Source organism: Pleurodeles waltl, chromosome 11 (assembly GCF_031143425.1).
Source record: "Pleurodeles waltl isolate 20211129_DDA chromosome 11, aPleWal1.hap1.20221129, whole genome shotgun sequence".
NCBI lineage: Eukaryota > Metazoa > Chordata > Amphibia > Caudata > Salamandridae > Pleurodeles > Pleurodeles waltl.
The window spans coordinates 127741838-127763271 of NC_090450.1; the positions used below are offsets into that span (position 1 = coordinate 127741838).

A 21434-nucleotide genomic window follows, 5' to 3' on the forward strand; every position below is an offset into this window, starting at 1 on the left:
ACTAGTGTTTCATCCATTCTGTTTGCAAGAAGATTTGACCACAGCTTTGAACAATTAATGCAATCAAATGCCGACGTCAAGTTCATAAAAGCCAGGTGCAAGGGAGATCATTTGGCAATGGTATACTTCCAGAATACCAGGGCCAAATGTAAGTATTGATCTATGGTTCCGACTTAGCTCCTAAAACCATAGTGGCCAGGGTGCAAAAGGATCTTTACCGTAGTGTTGATTAGGGAGTTGGGTCTGTAGCACCCCGGCTGTGAATGATTGCCTTTTTTGAAAATTGGAACTATGATAGAGGTTGTCCATGAACTCAGAAGTGGACAATGGCAAGACCATTGAAGACATTTACCAATAAAGGTGTCCAAAACTTAGGACTAAACTTGAAAGGATCAATTGGAACGCCATCAAGCCCAGGGGCCTTGCCTCCAGCGCTTTGGGCTATGGCCTCTTCTACCTTGTTCAAAGATACCCTTAACCTCCTCAGATTGGATCTCTCAATGAGGTCACTTAGTGCTTGGGGCACAGTGTAAATTCTAACTAAATGAGCCTCCAAGGTCCCACTGGGAATATGGCTACTAATTGGAGTTACTACTTGGCTCATGCTCTTAATGTCCTTCAAAGCCTCCCAGAAGGATTTACTGTTCTTTTTGGCTGCTGATATAACCAACGAGTCCAGATGAACTTGAAGCACTTCCGTCTTCCTCCTGGAGGTAACCTGCTTATAAACCTTACACTGGAATACCATCTCTAAAGGATCCCTAGGACTAGCTTTTAAACCAGTGTGCAGTTTAGCACCCTCTGTATGTGAAGAAAGGATATTCTACACACATATGAATATTTTAGTGCATTTCCTTCACGTGCAGAGTGGTTTATGTGGAAGATTTTGCTAAATTAAACTTGTATGTTATTTTGCTTTAATTTTAGGATCAGACACTATGGGCGTGTTTAGCAGCGATGGCAGTAGCCAGTAAGGACATGACAACAGCAGAAGTGGCCTATGCATCCATTGGTGAGGTAAAGTCGGCTTTTACAAGGTTTCTTTGCAGAAAACAGGTGTGGAAGCCATCATGAAATGGTTTCTAATTCTTAATTGTCAAATTCTTTTGTTTTAGATTGATAAAGTGCAATATATAAATGGTATCAAGGATCTTCCCTCAAAAGAGTCGCGGTTGGCTAATACCTTGCTATTCAATGGGAACGTTCAAGATGCTGAAACAGTACTCCTACAAGCAGGACTTATTTATCAAGCTATTCGGATCAACATTAACCTTTACAACTGGGAAAGGTAATACCACATGCCAAAATGTTTTTTTAACTAAAATGTAAAAGTGGTGATTGCCACCCTGCAGATCTATGCCATTTAACCCATTAACCCAAAATGAAACAGAGAAAACTAAAAACTTCTAAACCATAATATCTAAAAGCAAGATATCGATATTCGAAGTGGAGGAGGTGCATTACCCCTTCCCCTTTTTAGGCCTAGCCGTTGAAGCGGGTTCAGCAGTGTCAAGAGGCTATTGCTTTTCCTAACTACTCATCTATTGATCTTTTAAATTGTCATTCACGTGTTGCTTCCACACATCACGGCATACAACATAGGCAATGGGTCATCCGGATTTATATTTTGACCGACTGCGTAATACTTCTGCACATTGTTTGAGTCTGCCTAAAAGTAGCTCCTTTCTTTTCACTTGCAAAGCATGTTAAAAGTGCACTTCTTTACTTTATTTTTATGTAAACTTTAAATACCGTCCACTTATTCTGTCACTCCTTTGTAAAGTACATAATTAAAAGTTTTTAAGTGACAGTGTAACGTTGTAGCTGCTTGTATTTTAATTGCTTGGTTAGGTGGTGATTTATTCTTGCCTCCTTCTTAAATAATACAATAAAAATGTCTGGCACATCTGAAAGACTGGTTGTTTAAATCGCGTTACTAGTAGTTCAGCTGGTAATTTGTTTTGAATTTCAGGTATTTAGATTTTCAAGTTTGTATTGCAAACAGCATGTGGCCACATTTAGGGTCACCATCTTTTCTTTTTTCTTGTTCTTTTTATTGCATATGCTTGTAATAAAAAAATAACAACAAAATATCCTTCACAACAGCTTTGCAGTGCCAGACCTTTTTCTTTTTGTAGTGAACCTCCTCCTCACTGTAATCTCTTTAGTCATTTACCTGTTCTTTGTGAACCCAACTTGTCTCTGATAGAGTTTCTTTGAGCCTTCATCGTGTTTTATTTGTTCTAGGTTCCTTAGCTTCTGTTTGTGTTAGACAACCTGTGGCACCATTACCTTTCCTACTTTTGTCCTATATAATTTTTTGTAAGAAAATGCATGTTTTCTTTTTTCTTAATATAAAGTCTTTATCTTTCTAAAGTATCAACTTTATGACTTTAGACATAATGCTTTATAATCTGTAGTTTGATCTCTTTATTGTTTTTTCTTTCATATGACCTGGAACCGCTATATAAGTATTGCACTGTATGTATTACTATCAAAAACCTGGGAAATTTGGTGCACTTCCCATGTTTAATTTGGGTCAGCTTCTCATGGGTTACCAAGGAGCGCCCACTTTGCTTGTGCTGGTTTATCTGGAAAGAGTAAAACAAAGGATCAATAACATGTCTGAATCACTACTTTTCGACTCACAGGCATAGTCATAACGTTGAGGATGTGTGAACTACCTAACTTTACTGTAATTGGATATATTTGTTTGAAGTGGCCTGGAATCCTAAGCACCGTCTTAAGCTGCTGTCTTCTGGTGTGATGGGCAAATTACATTTTCCAACCCTGGCAAAACTAACTCAGCCATTCATCCTTCAGTAGAACTGAGTACCACTAATGTAGGTTTTAGTACCATATCTTGTTTATAATTCTCAGGAGTGCCATATCTGATCTATTAAGCACTATATGAAAAAACATTATGTATACTGTTGTGTATTTCAGTAACTACGTAGTTCTCTATTCTACATTTATTGTAAGCGCATTTCTTTTCTTTTGCAGGGCACTAGAACTGGCTGTGAAGCACAAGACACATGTTGACACTGTTCTTGCTTACCGACAAAAGTATCTAGAGGATTTCAACAAGCAAGAAACCAACAAAAGATTTTTACAATATGCTGAAGGGGTGAGTAGCCTATAGTTAAAGATACTTAAAGCTGTAGCTGTCTGTCTTTCTGTATAATATGATATGACATTTGATTATTATTAATTATGAAATAGAATTATTAACAAAACCTTTAATTGACAGAATATCATTCTACTTATGTTTTAAAGTATAGGCTGTAATTTACAGGTGTGTTATAGTTCCTAGTTTATGAGAAGTCTTAAAAATGTAAAACGGTCCTGTTATGCCCTTCCACGGTTATGCTGATGTCTAGATTGCTGCGGGTCCTGTGTCTTTGACATGTATCCCTGCAACAATTTAATATTGATAACGGTTGGAAAACCGTGAATTCCCAGGTACTAAAAGAATACTTACATCACAAAAAATAATGCTTTTAAACAAAATATGTTTTATGATTACTGGTATCAAGCTTCAAAGTTCCATCAAAACTGGAAACCCGACTTGAGATCTTAAAATCGTGGAAATTACTACTAGATCTGCCTACTGTTGCCGAATTTAGGTGGATAATCTCATGATCATCACAAATTAAGGGAATGCATACCCTTTCTCCTTGCTCCAATCCTCGAGAAAAGCATCGACTACTGTCGCCCCAGGATGCAGATGCCAACTGCAATACCTCTCTAATTGGTTGTCCTGTCTAGAGGCGAAGAGATCAATCTAGAATGTGCTCCAGCAGTTCTAGATCTCCTGAAATATTGTAAGATGTAGTTTCCAGAGTCTGGTTCCTGGCCAACGGTGGGAGTGTCAATCTGCCGCTTGGTTGGAGGCCTCTGGGAGATGTTCTGAGGTCAACGAAATCCGGTTGGTCAGGCAATATTCTCAAAGGTCATGAGCCAAGCTTGGTAGAGCTTTTGATCTTGTCCCGCCCAGATGATTGACATAATGGACCGCTGCTACGTTGTCCATCTTATGCAGAATGCAGCATTGAGCTTTGTCTTTGGTCCAGCATTTTACTGCAAATAAACCTGTCATCAGTTCTAGACAATTTATATGCAGGACCTGTTCTGCGGAGGACTGTCTTTCTCCTGTGGAAAATTCACCACAGCGAGCCCCTGAACCCGAACCTCTGGTGTCTGATTCTATTACCATATTGGGTTATGAACCGAAGATGGCACGGCTATTCTACGCCTCCATGTAGGAAATACACCATTGGATCTCTATTTTTGCTTACTACAAAAAGGGGACAAATTAGGAGCAAGGGAGACCATTGCACAGATGTCTTGAGATGTTTCAGAGTGCAATGGGCCCAGAAAAATGGCCTGTATTGATGAAGAGAGAAGGCCTACTATTATGGCTAGATGGCATAAGGAGATCGTAGGTTTGGATAACGTCAGTGTGAGCTTGTAATTGATCTTGGAAAACTTGCGAGAGGGGAGAGTCAAGTTGGCTTTGTTTGAATCAATTACAAATTGCAGAAACTAAATATTCTGAGACGGAGAGTGGACTGACTTCGTCTCGCTGATGACAAACCCTAGGGATTCTAATAAATCAATGGTCATCTGTAAGTGAGAGGACAGGCGTATTGGAGACTGATTCAAAATCAGGATGTTGTCTAAGTAGACAATTAGGCACTCAGGTGTTCCACCACAAGCCTCATCACTTTGGTAAAACACCAAGGCGCAGAAGACAAGCCGAAAGCGAGGTAAGTGAACTCGAAAATCTGAGACCTCCATTAAAATTGCAGAAAACGTTTGTGCGAAGGGAAGCTAGGGATTGTGAGGTGTGCATCTTTGAGGTCCAGCCTGACCATCCAATCCTGACCTTGCAGCATATCCCTGAGGAGATGATGCCTTTCATCCTGAAGTGGCAATATACCAGCCACTCGTTGAATTCCCTCAGATTGATGACGGATCGATAACCCCCATCCCTTTTCTCCAACAGAAATAATGTGCTGAGGAAACCGTGGGTGTGCAGGGAAGATGGTCCAATTGGCCCCTTCTCCAAAAGACTGGTAATCTCCCCTTCCACCAATGCCATGTGATCGGGAGGGAAAGACAGAGGCTGGGGGTGGGAGGGCGGACGAGAAGGAGACTCATAGAATTCTGGAAACCTCTGATTGTTTGTAATACCCATGCATCCATGGTTAGGGATGCCCAGTTGTGGGAGAAGAGTCTCAGCCTGCTTCCAATACTGATCCCCTCCGAGTTCTGAAATCTCATGTTGTGGGGTGTTATAGGAACCATTGCCTCTGGCTCTGGCCCCTTGCCAACGTGGATACGATCTTGTCGGATAGAAGTTTCCAAACTTGGTGGGGTCTTGCCATTGTCCTCTGCGGGAGTCTGCACCTTTGTAGGAGGGTTGGTGGTAAGCGCAGCAGGTCGAGCACCCCCTGCAACAACCGTCTCCGGCAAAAACACAGATGTAAATATACATTTCTTTGAGGATTGAGCCTTTTGCAGACAGCTGAACGTATTGACAATTTTTCCTAACTCATTTACAAAGGACGTCTTTAAAAAGATTGCCCTCTGCAATAGGCCCTGAGAGTTCCACTAATTTTGGGTCAGTCTTTATTAGGAGAGACCTACGCCTTTCCATGGAAATTGCACAGTCTGTATTTCCTAAGAAGATAATGGCCCTCTGAGGCCATCTGAAAAGCGCATCAGGGGAGACTAGGAAGCTGGAAGCCTTGGCGTCCTCCGCCATATCAAGGATCTTTACTAATGGACCTGTGATATTTAACAATTTATCTTGGCATGAATGCCAAGAGTGATCAATGCCTTTCTTAGTGTCCTTTACAAACTTAGCTAATAAGGCAGCTGTTTTCATATCCACCTCAGGCGTGAGGGCAACTTTCCCATCCAACGCCGGTATGGGGCATTCTGTTCTAAGGCCACTCCATACCTCCTTGGCTAGTGGCTTCCGCAGCCTGGCGGCTATGTAGGGTGCCACCTTAGGGGCAGGGGTCTATTCCGCTGAGCAGGAATGTAGAGGCTCATCTGGGTTTAACATGTCAGAACCTGACTTCTGGGGTTCAGTACCAGGGTCGATAATACCTGCAGCCGGTGGGACCCCAGAGGGGTGCCAGGGTCTGCTGGAGTCCCCATTCCCATTAGAGGTATGGGGCAAATCATCAAGGTCCCTTGGGTTCGGAGAGTGAGCAACTTAGGAGTGTCCCCCTGTATGACTTAGGTCTTGAGTGGTAGAGGAGGAGGACTGGGAGTCCATAAAAGCCTTCTTTATGCATGCAAAAGTGTCTACATCTACTCCCTTTTCTCTGTACGTCTGCGTTTGGACTCTGGGGCTGGTGTGGAAGGTTACCCTGGAGGTAAAGGGGCCTTGGGCTCTTTAATTTCTTCCCTCATGTCGATGGTTCTTTGGCACTGAGCTTGGAGTTGTTGTATTTTCTTCTCCAAGGGTGCAACCACTTGGGAAACCACCTTACTTATTGAAACATCCATGAGCTGGCAAAAGTGATCATCAATAGTAAGGTATGTAACCTCCTCCTCACAATAATCATCAAATTCCTCCATTGGTAAGTATATGCACAGCAAGGAGGAACTGGGAAATAACGAGATAGTGGAGTCCCCTTTATTTTTTTTATATCCCTGTAAAGGTTAACTCCGAAGACCCCAAAGGGCCTGGAATTAGTTCTCCCTTATGATATCAAGGGAACTGAATTAGTGCCTGGGTGAGTCCCAAATTGCACCAGATCTTACCTGTTGAAACAGGTGTCGTGCTCCAGGCAGTGGCTCTCAGATTTTTGTCCAAAACACCCACAGTAATACTGCCCCCGATGGAGATCATGGTCAGGTGCGCTTCACCAAGCCTCAAAATCAGGTGAATGATGCGACGGCCGTGCGCAGGGGTGGGGGGGGGGTTAGAGACGCGTTGACCACGTAAATTCAAAGCGCGGTTCCCCTCTAGGTTGGAAGACCGCACTGTGTAGAGAGCCGTTGATCACACATGTGGAGGTGAAGGAGCAAGAACGCTCCTGTGTCTGTGCTGTAAGGGAAGAGCTGGAAATTACTCTTAAAACATTCACGCAAGTCTACTGCATATGAATAAAGGCACACAGCAAACTTCTGTCGAGCTGTATAGCTATTAATACAGATTAACACATCATGTGAAGGGAAAACCCTTATCTCAAGATGTTAGAGTAGCAAAGAAAAAGTAGGATAAAGAGACTTCAGGGAAAGTTGAAAGGATGGACTTAACTTGATTGGTGGACATGTTGATGTTTTTTCTATTTCCCTAGTACTCATGGGAAATGTAGTTTTGCTATGTTTACAGGTTTCTAATGGCTACTGGATGTAATAAAGTGGAGAAAGAGAAGCCTGATCCTCGCCGCTGGAACTGACATAGAATCCCATAAAATGTATGGGGTGAAAGTGTCTACTTCTCCAGTATTGGATCTTTCATAGATTCACATGCTTCCGACTTCATTCTGGTGACCCACACAAACACTGTATATATAGCCTCCATCCGGATCACAAGGTGAGAGACTGCAAGATCTGTCACACCCTTTATCATAAAACTATGAAGGGCAGATTGGGCAGACTTTTACTGTGGCTGCAGAAACAAAAAACTAGAAAGTACTCCTCTCCTGAGGATAGTGATGCTTCTTTACAGACTTCTCATTCCCATAAGAGGCCTACATACAAAGAAAAGATCTCAGTAGAACCACCTGCAAAGGTTGTAAAAACATCTAAGCACATCTCTGATGGGCACGAAATGAGGCAAGAGCACCTTCCTTCATCCTCTAAAAAAACATTCAGTTGCCTCAGAAAAAGTTTGTTCTGAACCTATTACTCCCTTTCTGAAAAAAAACACTTCCTAAAAGTGTTTCTCAATCTCTACCCTGGACAACAAAGATAAGGAAACATCCTTTGGAGTCCATGGAGAAAACCTCGTCTACGAACGCACCGTTGATGACACACTCGTCGACGACCACATCCACAGTCAGGACGACAGCCATGTTGAGGTTTACCACATCGGTGTCTCCCATGATAATCTCTTTGTTGCCGCTATCATCAACGATGATCACCTCTGCAAAGATCTTTGGAAAGACACAGACAGTCATCCTTCTGGACTCATTGATGATGCGAACCTCGTCAACGGTGATACTGTCGATGGAGCTGTTGGCGATGATACCATCGACGATGCTACAGTTGACAATGCTGCCATCGACGTCTTTACCATTGACGAAGAAAACACTGGCAGATGAACAAGAAAACTCAAAAGCCATTAGATTTCCTCAATTTAATATAATTCCGCTAAAGGGACGGTCATCTGCATCAACACTTTTGCTGATACATAATTCTCCAAGCAAGGTATTACCATATGCACCTGCACACATCTTGGATGAGGATGATTATGATGACTCTGAGGACAGAGGTCCTTTTGGAGTAGCTAGAAGTCCATCCCAACTGCGTGTAAAATATAAATACTTTGATGATGATAACGAGGAGGAACAGTATCAGGATGAATACTACACTGCGAGGGAGCACGCAGAGCCTTATCAGCCACAGTATCCTCAACAAGATCCATCTTTTGCAATGCGACTGTCGCTGATAACAGACCTGCAAAATTATTATCAAAGTTTTCCACCCTCAGCTCCTGCAACACCAGTGAAGCAAACACCTATACCGGTGTGAATGCTACAAACCCCGGCATCAGTACCATCAGGCGTTATGGACACGCCTGTCACCTGTGTACCACAAGTGACACCTCCCTTGGCCCAAACTCCACAGGAAGATCCTCAGTCTACATATAAAGACAGAGGAGGGAGACATACAGGATACTACCAAACAACCAAATGAATGGGAGAATTGTCTAATTCCCACTCCATCTCCACCTATAGCGGTGCCAGTAGATTCTCAATCAGAAGAAGTAGGCGGATTCCAGAACTTGATGGAAAGAGCAGCCAAGCGTTTTGAACTCCCACTGCTTACTAAGGAAACAGGCTGTTTCCTGCTCCTGCAGCACCAGTGAAGCAAACACCTAGACCGGTGTGAATGGTACAAACCCCAGCATCAGTACCGTCAGGAGTTATGGACATGCCTGTCACCCATGTACCACAAGTGACACCTTCCTTGGCCCAACCTCCACAGGAAGATCCTCAGTCTACATATGAAGACAGAGGAGGGAGACATACAGGATACTACCTAACAACCAAATGAATTGGAGAATTGTCTAATTCCCACTCGATCTCCACCTATAGCGGCGCCAGTAGATTCTCCATCAGAAGAAGTAGGCGGATTCCAGAACTTGATGGAAAGAGCAGCCAAGCATTTTGAACTCCCACTGCTTACTAAGGAAACAGGCTGTTTTCTTAATGATCTTAAAGAACCAACTAAAAAGTTGGTGAGAGCATCCCAATCATAGATTTTATATGGCAGGAGGGACTTAAAGCCATGAAAATCCCAGCTACATCATCCGCACAGATACCATGCTTGGAGAAAAAATATAAAGCTCCTGAAGATTTCCAAACTTGTTTGATCAGGCACTCAAAACCAGATTCCATGGTGTCACAAGCGGCACAACGTTGCTCGAATAACTCCTCCACACCAATTTCTTCTCCTCTTGATAGGGATGAGCATCGGCTAGACAGTATTGGGAAACAATATTCACTATGGCAGTCACAATAGTAAGAGCAGCAAATTCTCTGGCAATATTGGGCCGCTACGCCTGCCAGATGTGGTCCAATATCTTCACCTATGTAGACCTGCTACCAGAAGCTACCAGGCTAGAAGGATACTCCAGGAGGGGGAACGAATCCCAGCAGAAATAATCGATTGTGCTATCAATGTCTCGACAACGGGATTTAGCCAACTGGCAGGTTAAAGTCCGCACAAGCAGGAAACCATGACCTAGCACTAGTACTGACTACCTTCCCCTCTCCAACAACCAGAATTGGAGGTCACATTGCAAACCATTCCCCTCAGTGGTCCAAAATAACATCCGACAAATTGGTTCTAGATGTAATATCCGGGGGCACACCCTGGAATTCTTCCAGAAACCCCCAAATATCCCTCCATCTGCCCCCTCCCCCCCACCCCCCACGGTTAAGTAGCTCCTCAAGGAAGTATCCAGCATGCTAAAAAAGGAGCAATAGGAGTTGTTCCACCATTTCACAAGGGGCTAGTGTTCTACTCCAGCTTCTTTCTAGTAAGCAAACCATCCGCTGGCATCAAATTTCAGATTTGCGAACATTAAACAGGTTTCTAAAGAAACAATCATTTAGAATGGTAACTCTGTAGGATATATCGCACCTCTTAAATGCGGGCGATCATATGACATCGCTGGACCTCCAAGACGCCTATTTCCATATCCCAATACATCCAAACCATTGCAGATATCGCCACTTTGGGGTAGCCGGTACCCATCTACAATTCGAGACCATGCCATTTGAACTGAAGTCAACTCCCAGAATATTTACCCAGATGCTACCCCCAGTGGCAGTTCATCTCAGACAGCAAGGAATCCAAGACTTTCCATGCTTGGACGATTGGCTTATAAAGGCTTCAACACACCAACAAGCAGCAACGAACATGTTCTTCTGACTCTCACTATTAGAAAACCTGGGTCTCACGATCAACTGTCAGAAATTATATTTCCACCCCACAACAACGCTGACGTTCTTAGGGGCGGTTCTGGATACGATACAAAACAAAGCATTACTCTCCCAGGATAGACCGATGAAGATTCGTCAGCTCGCTCAGAAGCTCTGTAAATGAAAGAACATTTCATTACGGACCTACAAATCATTCCTGGGAATAATTTGCTCTTGCATTCCTCTTGTCCAAAATTGCCGACTACAGATTTGTCAACTTCAAGAAGAATTAGACAAACAGTGGCTCCAATTACACAGTTCCTTTGAGGATTGCATTCAGATAACATCGGAAATGAAAATAGACATGTCTTGGTGGACAAAACAGTCAACTCTATCTAGGGGGCTCTCGTATCTGCAAAAACTTCCCAACTTCATGATAACGACAGACACTTCCCTGGACGGTTGGGGTGCCCACCTCCAAGATTTGCGAATCAATTGCAATAGGAGTTCAACAGAAATGAAACTTCACATAAAGCAACTAGAACTAGGAGCTATCGAACTTGCACTCAAAGCCTTTTTACCCAAGATAGAGCAATCAGCAGTCCTCATACGAAAAGACAATACCACCAGTATGTTCTATCTCAACAAACAGAGAGGAACAAGATCACTAAAGCAATCTCATTAGACACAGCGCTTTGGGAATTAGGCTCTACAAAATCAAATTTCTCTCAAAACAGAGCATGTTCCGGGAGTGTCTAACCTCCAGCGGACTTGCTAAGCAGAACAAGCATTCCGTATCACAAATGGGAACTAGACCAACAAGTTCTCGACGGACTCTTCCAAAGACGGGGCAGGCCAATCCTAGCACGTTGACTTCCACAAAAAGGATTGTGGGGGAATGCATTTTCGATGATATGGTCAGGAATTGTATGCTTATGATTTCCCCCCGATCGAGTTGATCCCCAGGGTGCTCAACAAAGTGAAGATGGAAGGATGCCGCCTCCTCCTTATAGCTCTCAGATGGCTCACACAATTCTGGTTCACGGAACTCCTACAATTGGAACAACCACATGTCCAACTCAGACACCAGCTTTACTGACTGTGAACCAGGGCCAGGTCAAACATCTGATCCCGACATCTCTACACTTATCGGCCTGGCTCCTGAATTCAATGAATTCTCTCAATTAGACATTCTGTCAGAATGCAGAGAAATACTTGCCACAGCGAGGGCAGATGCCAACCTCACACTGCCTGTGGCATAGGTAAGTCACCCCTCTAGCAGGCCTTACAGCCCTAAGGCAGGGTGCACTATAGCACAGGTGAGGGCATATGTGCATGAGCACTATGCCCCTACAGAGTCTAAGCAAAACCTTAGATATTGTAAGTGGAGGGTACCCATAAGAGTATATGGTCTGGGAGTTTGTCAAACACGAACTCCACAGTTCCATAATGGCTACACTGAAAACTGGGAAGTTTGGTATCAAACATCTCAGCACAATAAATGCACACTGATGCCAGTGTGCAATTTATTGTAACATACACCCAGAGGGCATCTTAGAGATGCCCCCTGAATACCAATCCGACTTCTAGTGTAGGCTTACCAGTTTCTGGCAGCCTGCTACATACCAGACATGTTGCTGGCCACATGGGGAGAGTGCATTTGTCACTCTGTGGCCAGGAATAAAGCCTGTACTGGGTGGAGGTGCTTCTCACCTCCCCCTGCAGGAACTGTAACACCTGGCGGAGAGCCTCAAAGGCTCACCCCTTTTGTTACAGCGCCCCAGGGCATCCCAGCTAGTGGAGATGCCCGCCCCTCCGGCCACTGCCCCCACTTTTGGCGGCAAGGCTGGAGGAGATAATGAGAAAAGCAAGGAGGAGGCACCCACCAGTCAGGACAGCCTCTAAGGTGTCCTGAGCTGAGGTGACCCCTGCCTTTAGAAATCCTCCATCTTGAGATTGGAGGATTCCCCCAATAGGATTAGGGAATGTGCCCCCCTCCCCACAGGGAGGAGGCACAAAGAGGGTATAGCCACCCTCAAGGACAGTAGCCATTGGCTACTGCCCTCCCAGACCTAAACACACCCCTAAATTTAGTATTTAGGGGCACCCCAGATCCCAGGAAATCAGATTCCTGCAACTGCTTTTGGCCCCAGCCCTACCAGCCTGTCTCCAACTTCAAAAACCTGCAACCAGCGACGCATCCGACAGGGACCAGCGACCTCTGAAGCCTCAGAGGACTGCCCTGGACTAAAGGACCAAGAAACTCCCGTGAGCAGCGGCCCTGCTCAAAACCAGCTACTTCTTTGCAACAAAGAAGCAACTTCCAAAGACTTCATGTTTCCCGCGGGAAGCGTGAGACTTCTCACTCTGCACCTGACGCCCCCGGCTCGAGATTCAGAGAACCAACACCTCAGGCAGGACTCCCTGGCAACTGCGAGCCCGTGAGTAACCAGAGATGACCCCCCTGAGCCCCCACAGCAACCCCTGTAGAGAGAATCCAGATGCGCCAGCACTGCACCCGCAACCCCCAGGACCTGAAGGAACCGAACCTCAGCGCAGGAGTGACCCCCAGGCGACCCTCTGCCTAGCCCAGGTGGTGGCTGTCCTGAGAAGCCCCCCCCTGTACCTGCCTGCACCGCTAGAGTGACCCCTGAGTCCCTCGATTGTTTTCTACCTGGAACCAGACGCCTGCTTTGCATTCTGTACCTGGCCGCCCCTGTGCCGCTGAGGGTGTGTTTTTTGTGCCTACTAGTGTCCCACCCAAGTGCTCTACAAAACTCCCATGGTCTGCCCCCGCCGAGGACGCAGGTACTTACCTGTTGGCAGACTGGAACTGGACCACCCCTGTTCTCCATAGGCGCCTATGTGTTTTGGGCCCCTCTTTGACCTGACTGGCCCTGAGCTGCTGGTGTGGTAACTTTGGGGTTGCCTTGAACCCCCAACAGTGGGCTGCCTATACCCCAGAACTGAGACTTGTAAGTGTTTTACTTACCTCCTAATCTAACCTTTACTTACCTCCCCCAGGAACTGTTGATTTTTGCACAGTGTCCACTTTGAAAATAGCTTATTGCCATTTTTACAAAGACTGTATGTGATATTGCTTTTTTTCAAAGTTCCTAAAGTATCTAAGTGAAGTACCTTGCATTTAATGTGTTTACTGCAAATCTTGAACCTGAGGAAAATATATTTTTCAATATAAAAGCCTATTGGCCTGGAGTAAGTCTTTGAGTGTGTGTTCCTCATTTATTGCCTGTGCGTGTACAACAAATGCTTAACACTACCCTCTGATAAGCCTACTGCTGGACCACACTACCACAAAATAGAGCACTAGAATTATCTACTTTTGCCACTATCCTACCTCTAAGGGGAACCCTTGAACTCTGTGCACACTAATTCTTACTTTGAAATAGTATATACAGAGCCAACTTCCTAAATTCATGCCTTCACCATCAAAGACCATTTTCTTCAATTCACATTGAACAGTGTTATACTTTGAACAAATCCTAAGTTTATCCCGAAGGTTCAATCATACTTCCATCTTAACAAGTCAGTGGTCCTGCGAACATTCTTTCTGAATTCACAAACATCTGCAGAAAAATCACTACATTCTCGGGATGTAAAGAGATGTCTGAAATTATATCTACATAGAACACATCATATACGCAAAGCAGACCAGCTGTCTGTAGCATTTGGGGATGTCAGGAATGGTTTTCTAGTCTCAAAACAGACCATCGCCAGATGGATTGGGCTAACTGTACACTTTTGTCATTTGTAAGCTGGAAAGCTGCTACAGGACAAAGTTAAAGCCCATTCCACCAGGGCTGTTTCCATATCTACAGCTCTTTTTGCTGGAGTACCTATCCAGCATACCTGGCTCACAGCAAAGTGGTCCAGCAGACGCACATTTACAAAGCATTATTGTTTAGATCAAACGCATAAGACTGATGTGACAGTTGAACAGGCAATGCTACATCTTTTATTAAGGTGCGCCTCTGATTTTCTTCCCACCATCCATTAAATGTATTCTACAATGACATAATAATAATTGTTATTATTAATATTATTATTGCAATTTTGAGTATTGCTTGTTGATTTAATTCAAGCATCTGAATCTAAGAAGGAGCCAATACTGGAGATGAAAATGTGTTACTTACCTGCAAATGTGGTTCTCCAGTATTGGAATCTTCCATAGAGTGACCCACTCTCTTCCCCTTAGAGGTTCCCCTCAGGTATAGGAATAATTATTTTACACTCATACTAGAAAATCTGGGGTATTCAGCTGCTGCTGGTAGTGCTCTAGGGGAGCTGTTGCCTGATCGGTTATAGTTCAGGTTTGGTCCTTTTTTTTTAAAAAAGGACATATATAGGCTATGGCAGTGACTGTTTTGATGGATACAACTACCTGTGGATTCCTCACCTTTTGAATTATCCCGATGCGCCAGCATTCAATGGAAATTTTCTTCCCAGCTCTGCATGTCGACGAGGACGTCACAATTGCCCGACTCGACGCGACTCCACCTGACGTCATTGTGGCAATAAAAGGTTACAGTTAAGTAACTAATTTTCTATCCTCAGGATTCACCCACTGGGGCCCTTTTCTCAGTTGAAAGCAACTAGGACATCCACATCTGAGGAAGCATTCTCTAAGGCTACGCAACCAAACAACCTCTTTGGGCACCTCTTTCTTGTGACAAGCTGCATCCCCTGTGTTGTGCACTACCTGCTGACGATCAAACAAGGCCTACTGTCTAGGACCTTTGTAAGCCCTGAGTCCCCACTACTCTTTGTACTCTCCTTTAGAGTTCTGGGGCTTTGAGGAATTTTCTTTGGTGGATTTACTTCCTCCCTCCTTTTCCTTCTGTGGGCCTAACACCGCCCTTCTTGGGATCACCCCACTGACTTTTCTTGGTTACTCCAGTCCTCACCAGCCTTCTTATCCAACTCCCTAGTACTAAAAAGTTTGCACTTACAAGATGCTGGTGTAACTTCTTGGATGAACAATTTGTCAAGACCTGTTCTTTAACCACTAGATTGTACAAGTCCTCATTGGTATCAACCTTGGTACCCTTTAACCAACCATCCAGTGACTTCACAGATGCTTCTACAAAGTCACCCATGTCTGTGTTGACCCCTTTTGTGTGTTCCTAAACATAAGCCTGTACTCTTCTGTGGTGAGCACCTCGCATGTGGGGGTAAGATTCTTCCCCCTCATCATCTAGTATAACCAGTCTAACTCTGCATACTGTTGGTAACAATTCTCACAGTAAGACCCCCCAGTGTTGTGTACTCTCCCTTCTCATCCTGAGAGCCCTCTCATGGGATGTCAGCCACTTGTCAATGTTATCCCCTTGTCAATGTCATCACCTTCTACATACTTTGGAACTATCCCTTGGGCAACCTGGGATCATAAGCACCCCCTGTATGCACCTCTGCCACCATTCTTGTGGGGAGTTAACCCCACCTGGGCCCTTCTCTCCTGCAGGGCCAGTCTTCTTGCTTTGAGTGCTACCTTTCTCGCCTCAGTCGTAAAGAGGGCAAGCTGGTCTTTCATTTCTTTTGATCTTCCTATGGAAGTGAAGCACCTTTCTCTCCCAGATAGTGCTTCACTCCTTGATCTTGCTCTGGGGTCTACACTTGCTGTCCCCCTCAATTTCCAAAGAGGTTGTGCCATCAATTTCCTCATCACCAATGTCAGTAGTGACTTCTCCTGCCACTTTGGTCTGGGCTGTCCTTACCTCTTGCCATTTTCTGAGGGTTTTTTCCAGTCCCTCCTTTTTGGCAGTTATGCCGAGGCTAATTACCCTTCGCCTTCACATCCCTCTGAAATCATTGATTTTAAGTGTAGGCAGGTTAGCCAGGTCAATTACTACATTCCAATCTTTTAAGCCTTTCCAAAAGCTTTTTGCCACCTAGGAAAACCGGTTGTCAACCTTTTTGGCTGCTGGAAATAACAGTGCCTACTGCATGCTGAAAGTTCGGTAAACTTTTGAAACCGTCACTTTGTCTCTCCTCTTTATGTTCTATCTGTGGTTACCAACGTATTTATTGCCCAGTATAGTAAAACACATGTTCTGGATCCCTCAGCTAGGCACCAATGTTGGTTGCTGTGGCTGTAAAGGAACAATGTGTAAAGCATTTAACAGCACTGATCGACAGAATAGGAAAGTCACACAATATGAAAGAAACAAGACACCAGGTTTGAAAAATAGATTCAAATTTTATGAATCTTTAGAGACCTTGATCATCAAAATCCACCAGAGGTTTCTGGAGATGTAGTATTTTAAAAGAATAAATAACTTTACCATCAATCGCAAACAAGCATTGGTCAACAAAAACTTTAGAAACTTTTGAAGAGTTTGGAAAAGTTAGTTCAGCAACTCCAGCCCAAGTTGGATGACCATGTCTGCCAGGACAGAGGTCCACGGGGCCAGAGAGGATACTTTGGGCAGTTATCTGGCCACCAGAACTTTTTTTAGAGCAAGATCCAAACTTTCCAGGATGACTGCCATAGAGGCTCATAGATGCTCCAGATGCTGTGCGGACCATGGGGGGTGAAGTTCGATAGAGTCCTTGGTCCACAGGTGAGTAGTGATGACTCCGCCTCTGGATTCCCATGAAGTCCTCTTTGCAGGGTTCCAAGGGCTGCCGGTGCAGACTGGCATTTTTGCAAAACAGCGGCCACAGTGCAGATCTTTGGTGAAGGCTGGTGTCCCTCTCGGGTGACTAATCCGGTCACAACCAACATTCATGGATTCAGCAGACACAGGTTCACCTTTTGAGTATCTCCGAATTGTCCTTGGAGGTGCCTGCAGTCCAGTAGTGGCAAGACTTCAGCAGTGGCTACCAAAGATGCAGCTTGTTTTCCTTCTGCTTTAATGTCCTCTGGTTTGGGGGCAGGGCCGGAAAGATGGCCGCTCGGACGCACTAGTAGAGTGCTTGCGGCCCCATGTCCAAGATCCTGCAGCATCCTGCCGTCCCTAGGCTCTGCAGACCCCGCAAACTAGCCACGGGGATTTGGTGGATGAGGGTACGGATCGAGAGGTGGGGATCATGCTGTAGTCGGGCGGTGCTGCCGGGCCCAGCTGGGATCACCTGACTTCAACATGGCGGCTGCCGTTTCGATCGGCCGATAGCCAGTGCAGGAGGAACTGTGGAGCGCCGCCCTGCGGTCTTGGATTGGGGGGGGGGCCTGGCACTGGCAAATTAGCCTGCGGCAGTCGGTTTGAGCGGGGAGTGGACCCCCCCTTTTTTGTCCAGCCCTTCCGTGGGGAGCGGACTGGGCCTACGGCTGGCTTGGGACTGGTGGCTCCCCTGAAACGTGTGCGGCTCCAATTGTGGTGGAGCCCCTATGGCGCGGATCGTCCGTCAACAAGGAGGAGGAGGCGATCGGCGGTGTTGCGCTACTGGGGGCTATGTGAGGGGCAGACCCCCCCCAGTTGGTCAGACTCTAAGTCACTGCCTGACCTTAACATGGCGGCAGCCGTAACGGCCGGCCATTAAACTCGTGGCTGGAGATGTCGAGTGGTGCCACCCAGGGGGCTTGGTGAGAGGGACGCCCAGAGGGTGACAACTTGGCCTCAACAGACCGGTGCCGGTGTGGGACGGATTCCCCCCCTATTTTGTCTCTGCAGGTGAGGCGGACAGAGCAGATGTTGGGACGTTTGACCTGGTGCCCCCCCAGAACAATACAACGTCGGACATTGTGGACATCCTGTGCAGCGGGTCAATTGTCTCTGGTGTGGACTTGGCGCATGGCGGTGGTGTGCTACCAAGGCCTATGTGAGACGGCGGCCTGAGACGGCTGGATGGTGCTGTGCCCTTCTCCGCGTGCTCCTACGGCTGGTAAGAGCATGAGGTTGTGAGCTGGCCCTGTTCTGCACGCTGGGACCCTCGGTGCTCTAAGTGTGTGGTGGAAGCGGCTCTGGGGCGCAGTTGCACCATGGGCAAGGATAAAGCGGGAAAGTTAACGCAGCAAACCCGGATGGACCAATATACAGCGCAGACTATGGGTGGGACTCTGCCACAAGAGCCCCCTTGTCCCTTGAACAAAGGAAGCGAACCCACAGGCACGCAAATCCTGGCTGCCATTGAGGCCTCGGGATAGGCAGCAAAGTCACAAATTGCTGCCATGGCGGTTGACGTGATCTTGCTGAGAGCGAAATTGAGGGTGGTAGCCAAACGTTCGGTGGCGACGGAACAACAAGGGACCTCCATGCAGACTGACATTGATACCCTAAAGACCTCAGTGGCCGCCCTGGAGGTTAAAACACGCAGACTGGAATTGAGAGTTGAGGATGCGGAGGGAAGAGCGTGTAGGTACAACCTCCGTGTGGTGGACTTCCCCGAAGGTGCAGAAGGTACGAACCCAGAGGCCTTCTTGGAGGACTGGATTAAAAAAGCATTGCCTAACGCCTTCTTGTCAGCCGTGTTTGTGGTGGAAAGTGCACACAGGGTGCTGGCCCCTGCGCCGCCGTGCCCCTTCTTGAGCGATCATCGCCAAGATCCTCAATTACAGGGACCGGTACACAATCCTCAAGGAAGTGTGCAAACATGGGGACCCTTCCTACGAGAATCACATAATCTGCTTTTTTCGGGATTACACTCGGGAGGTGCAGCTCCAAAGACAGTCTTTCATGGGTGTTAAACGCAAATTGAAAGAACTTGGGTATACCTATATGTTACTATTCCCTGCTAAAATGTTCTCCATGCGGGTCGCTCTCATTTTTTTCAGTCACCCGAGGCAGTATGGGATTGGTTGGAGCTTGGTGATGGCAGCAGAGCACCAGGGTCCCAGAGCGGAGGAGCTCGTGAGAGGTCTACCAAAATTGGTGGCGCGCAGTCCGCCTGGCGCCGGACCAGTAGGCGACGCCGGGTTACCTGCAGAGCCAGGGTGAAGGTGCGCTCAGATGGCACCTTTAGTATGGACAGGACGTGTCGGGAGCGGGAGGAGGCGAGACTGTTGGTGCAATCCATCACTGCAGAAGTATCCTTTCGGTCCGGTTCCCCCGCTGGGATGGTGGATTAACACAGGACTCAGACAGCACCAACTCCTGAAGAGCTGTTAGAATGTATGCCTGAACTGGATGTGAGACACGGTGGCTAGTGCCGGACTGGAGGCTCTGCCCCCGCCTTCTGCTCCCCTACCCCTGCCTCCTTTTTTCCTGCTGCCCCTGTCTTTTCTCCCCTCCCCCTTTCCTCCTCCTTTCTTTTAGGCTCCTTCTATTCCAGGGTGACAGAGACCTGGGAGTACAAGACACGGGAGGAGCTAATGGGGTGTTTGTGTGCTACCTCTCCCCCCCCCCCCCCGTCTCTCCCCCCCCCCCATTTTAGCTTGACCAAGGCTAATATTGTTTCAATCCCTCCCCACCCTTTGCAGCGGGGAAAGTCACCTGTTGTGGATTATACTAATTACTTGCATGGAGTACCGTTGGTTTTTGGGTGCAGTGTGTGCGTGGTCTGGGTAGTCAGGTGAGAGGAGTGAGAATATAACAGAACTCTGTCCAGGCCAGTTCCCAGCAGTAGTACATATTGGTGCACGCACAGAGTGGGCAGACACTAGTTGTGGTTGGTGTTTACCCAGGGTGGGATGGGCTTGTTGGTTATGGATTTTAATTCTAGTTGTTATTGGAGTTTTGTATCATGCACTGATTGCACTGTATTTCCTGTGATGGAAGGGCGATTCGCGTCTCTCTTGTTGAAAATGTGACTGATTGTGGAGCCGGACCAGTGGGATGGCAGGTCGTGTGGGGAGGGCCTGGGGGGGGCGGGGTTGTGGGTGGTGATTGCAGCTTAGCCTAGGGCCTGGCAGGTACATTGATTAGAATGGTCACATGGAATGTGAGGGGACTGAATTCCTTTGTAAAACGTTATAGGGTGCATACGTATCTTAGGAGATTGGGGGTTCATGTTGCTGTCTTGCAGGAGACACACCTGTTAGATAATGAAGTGCAAAAATTACAGAGGAAGTGGCGGGCCAGCTACACTCAGCAACATACTCATCTTATGCCAGGGGTGTGTCAGTTTGGGTGGGCCCCGGAACACCTTTTCACTTAAGGAGCTGTACTGCAGATATACCATACCGCTATGTCTTTCTGCATGGGGAGTTGGATGGCCCTGAGCTCTGCATCCTAAATATATATGCCCCCACCACCGACTATTCGGAGTTCTCCCACCAGCTCCAGTGTGAATTAGTACCCTATGCGGGGATGTCCATTATTTGGGCGGGCGATTTTAATTGTGTTTTGGATGGGGCCTTGGATAGAAGTGCCCCCTAGATGGGCACTAAGCCTCATATGACCACCATGCTCCGCAGTGTAATGGATAATCTACACTTGGTGGATATATGGAGGAAGATGCATCCCACTTCCACAACTTTTTCCTGTTACACTCCCACACATGGAGCATATAGCCGCTTAGACAGATTTCTACTTGCGAACAACAGAACCCTGGATGTTCGTCGGGCTGATTATTAGGTCAGATTTCTGTCGGATCATGCCCCTCTTCTGTTAGACTGCGGTACCAACCCGCATAGACGGCGATCCCCCTCTGGCGCATGAGGCCGGAATTACTGCGTGATCTTGAGTATAGGCGTGCCATTCAGGAGGCATTGACTGGCTATTTTGGCGGAAACTGGACCACAGCCCAGAGTCACGGCATAGAATGGGAGGCCTTAAGGTCGTTATACGGGGTGAAAGTCTCACTAAGACATACGGCATTCGGAGGAAACTAGATCAGGAATTAGCTCAGCAGGAAGACGCCTTGAGTGTTCTGCAGTGCCAAATTGACAATGGTGACGCCCTTGACGCCGAGAGTCGA

General features: G+C 46.4%; 1 protein-coding gene across 3 annotated transcripts in view; it reads left to right on the forward strand.

The window, feature by feature from the left end:
- The window catches only part of IFT80 (intraflagellar transport 80), a 543739-nt gene that overhangs the window by 513959 nt on the left and 8346 nt on the right, over positions 1 to 21434 (forward strand). For all 3 annotated transcript variants that reach the window (XM_069213254.1, XM_069213255.1, XM_069213256.1), the window contains exons 17-19: positions 928 to 1017; positions 1116 to 1288; positions 3004 to 3127. In XM_069213254.1, coding sequence (XP_069069355.1) covers positions 928 to 1017; positions 1116 to 1288; positions 3004 to 3127 — 387 coding nt within the window. The remainder of the gene's footprint in view (positions 1 to 927; positions 1018 to 1115; positions 1289 to 3003; positions 3128 to 21434) is intronic.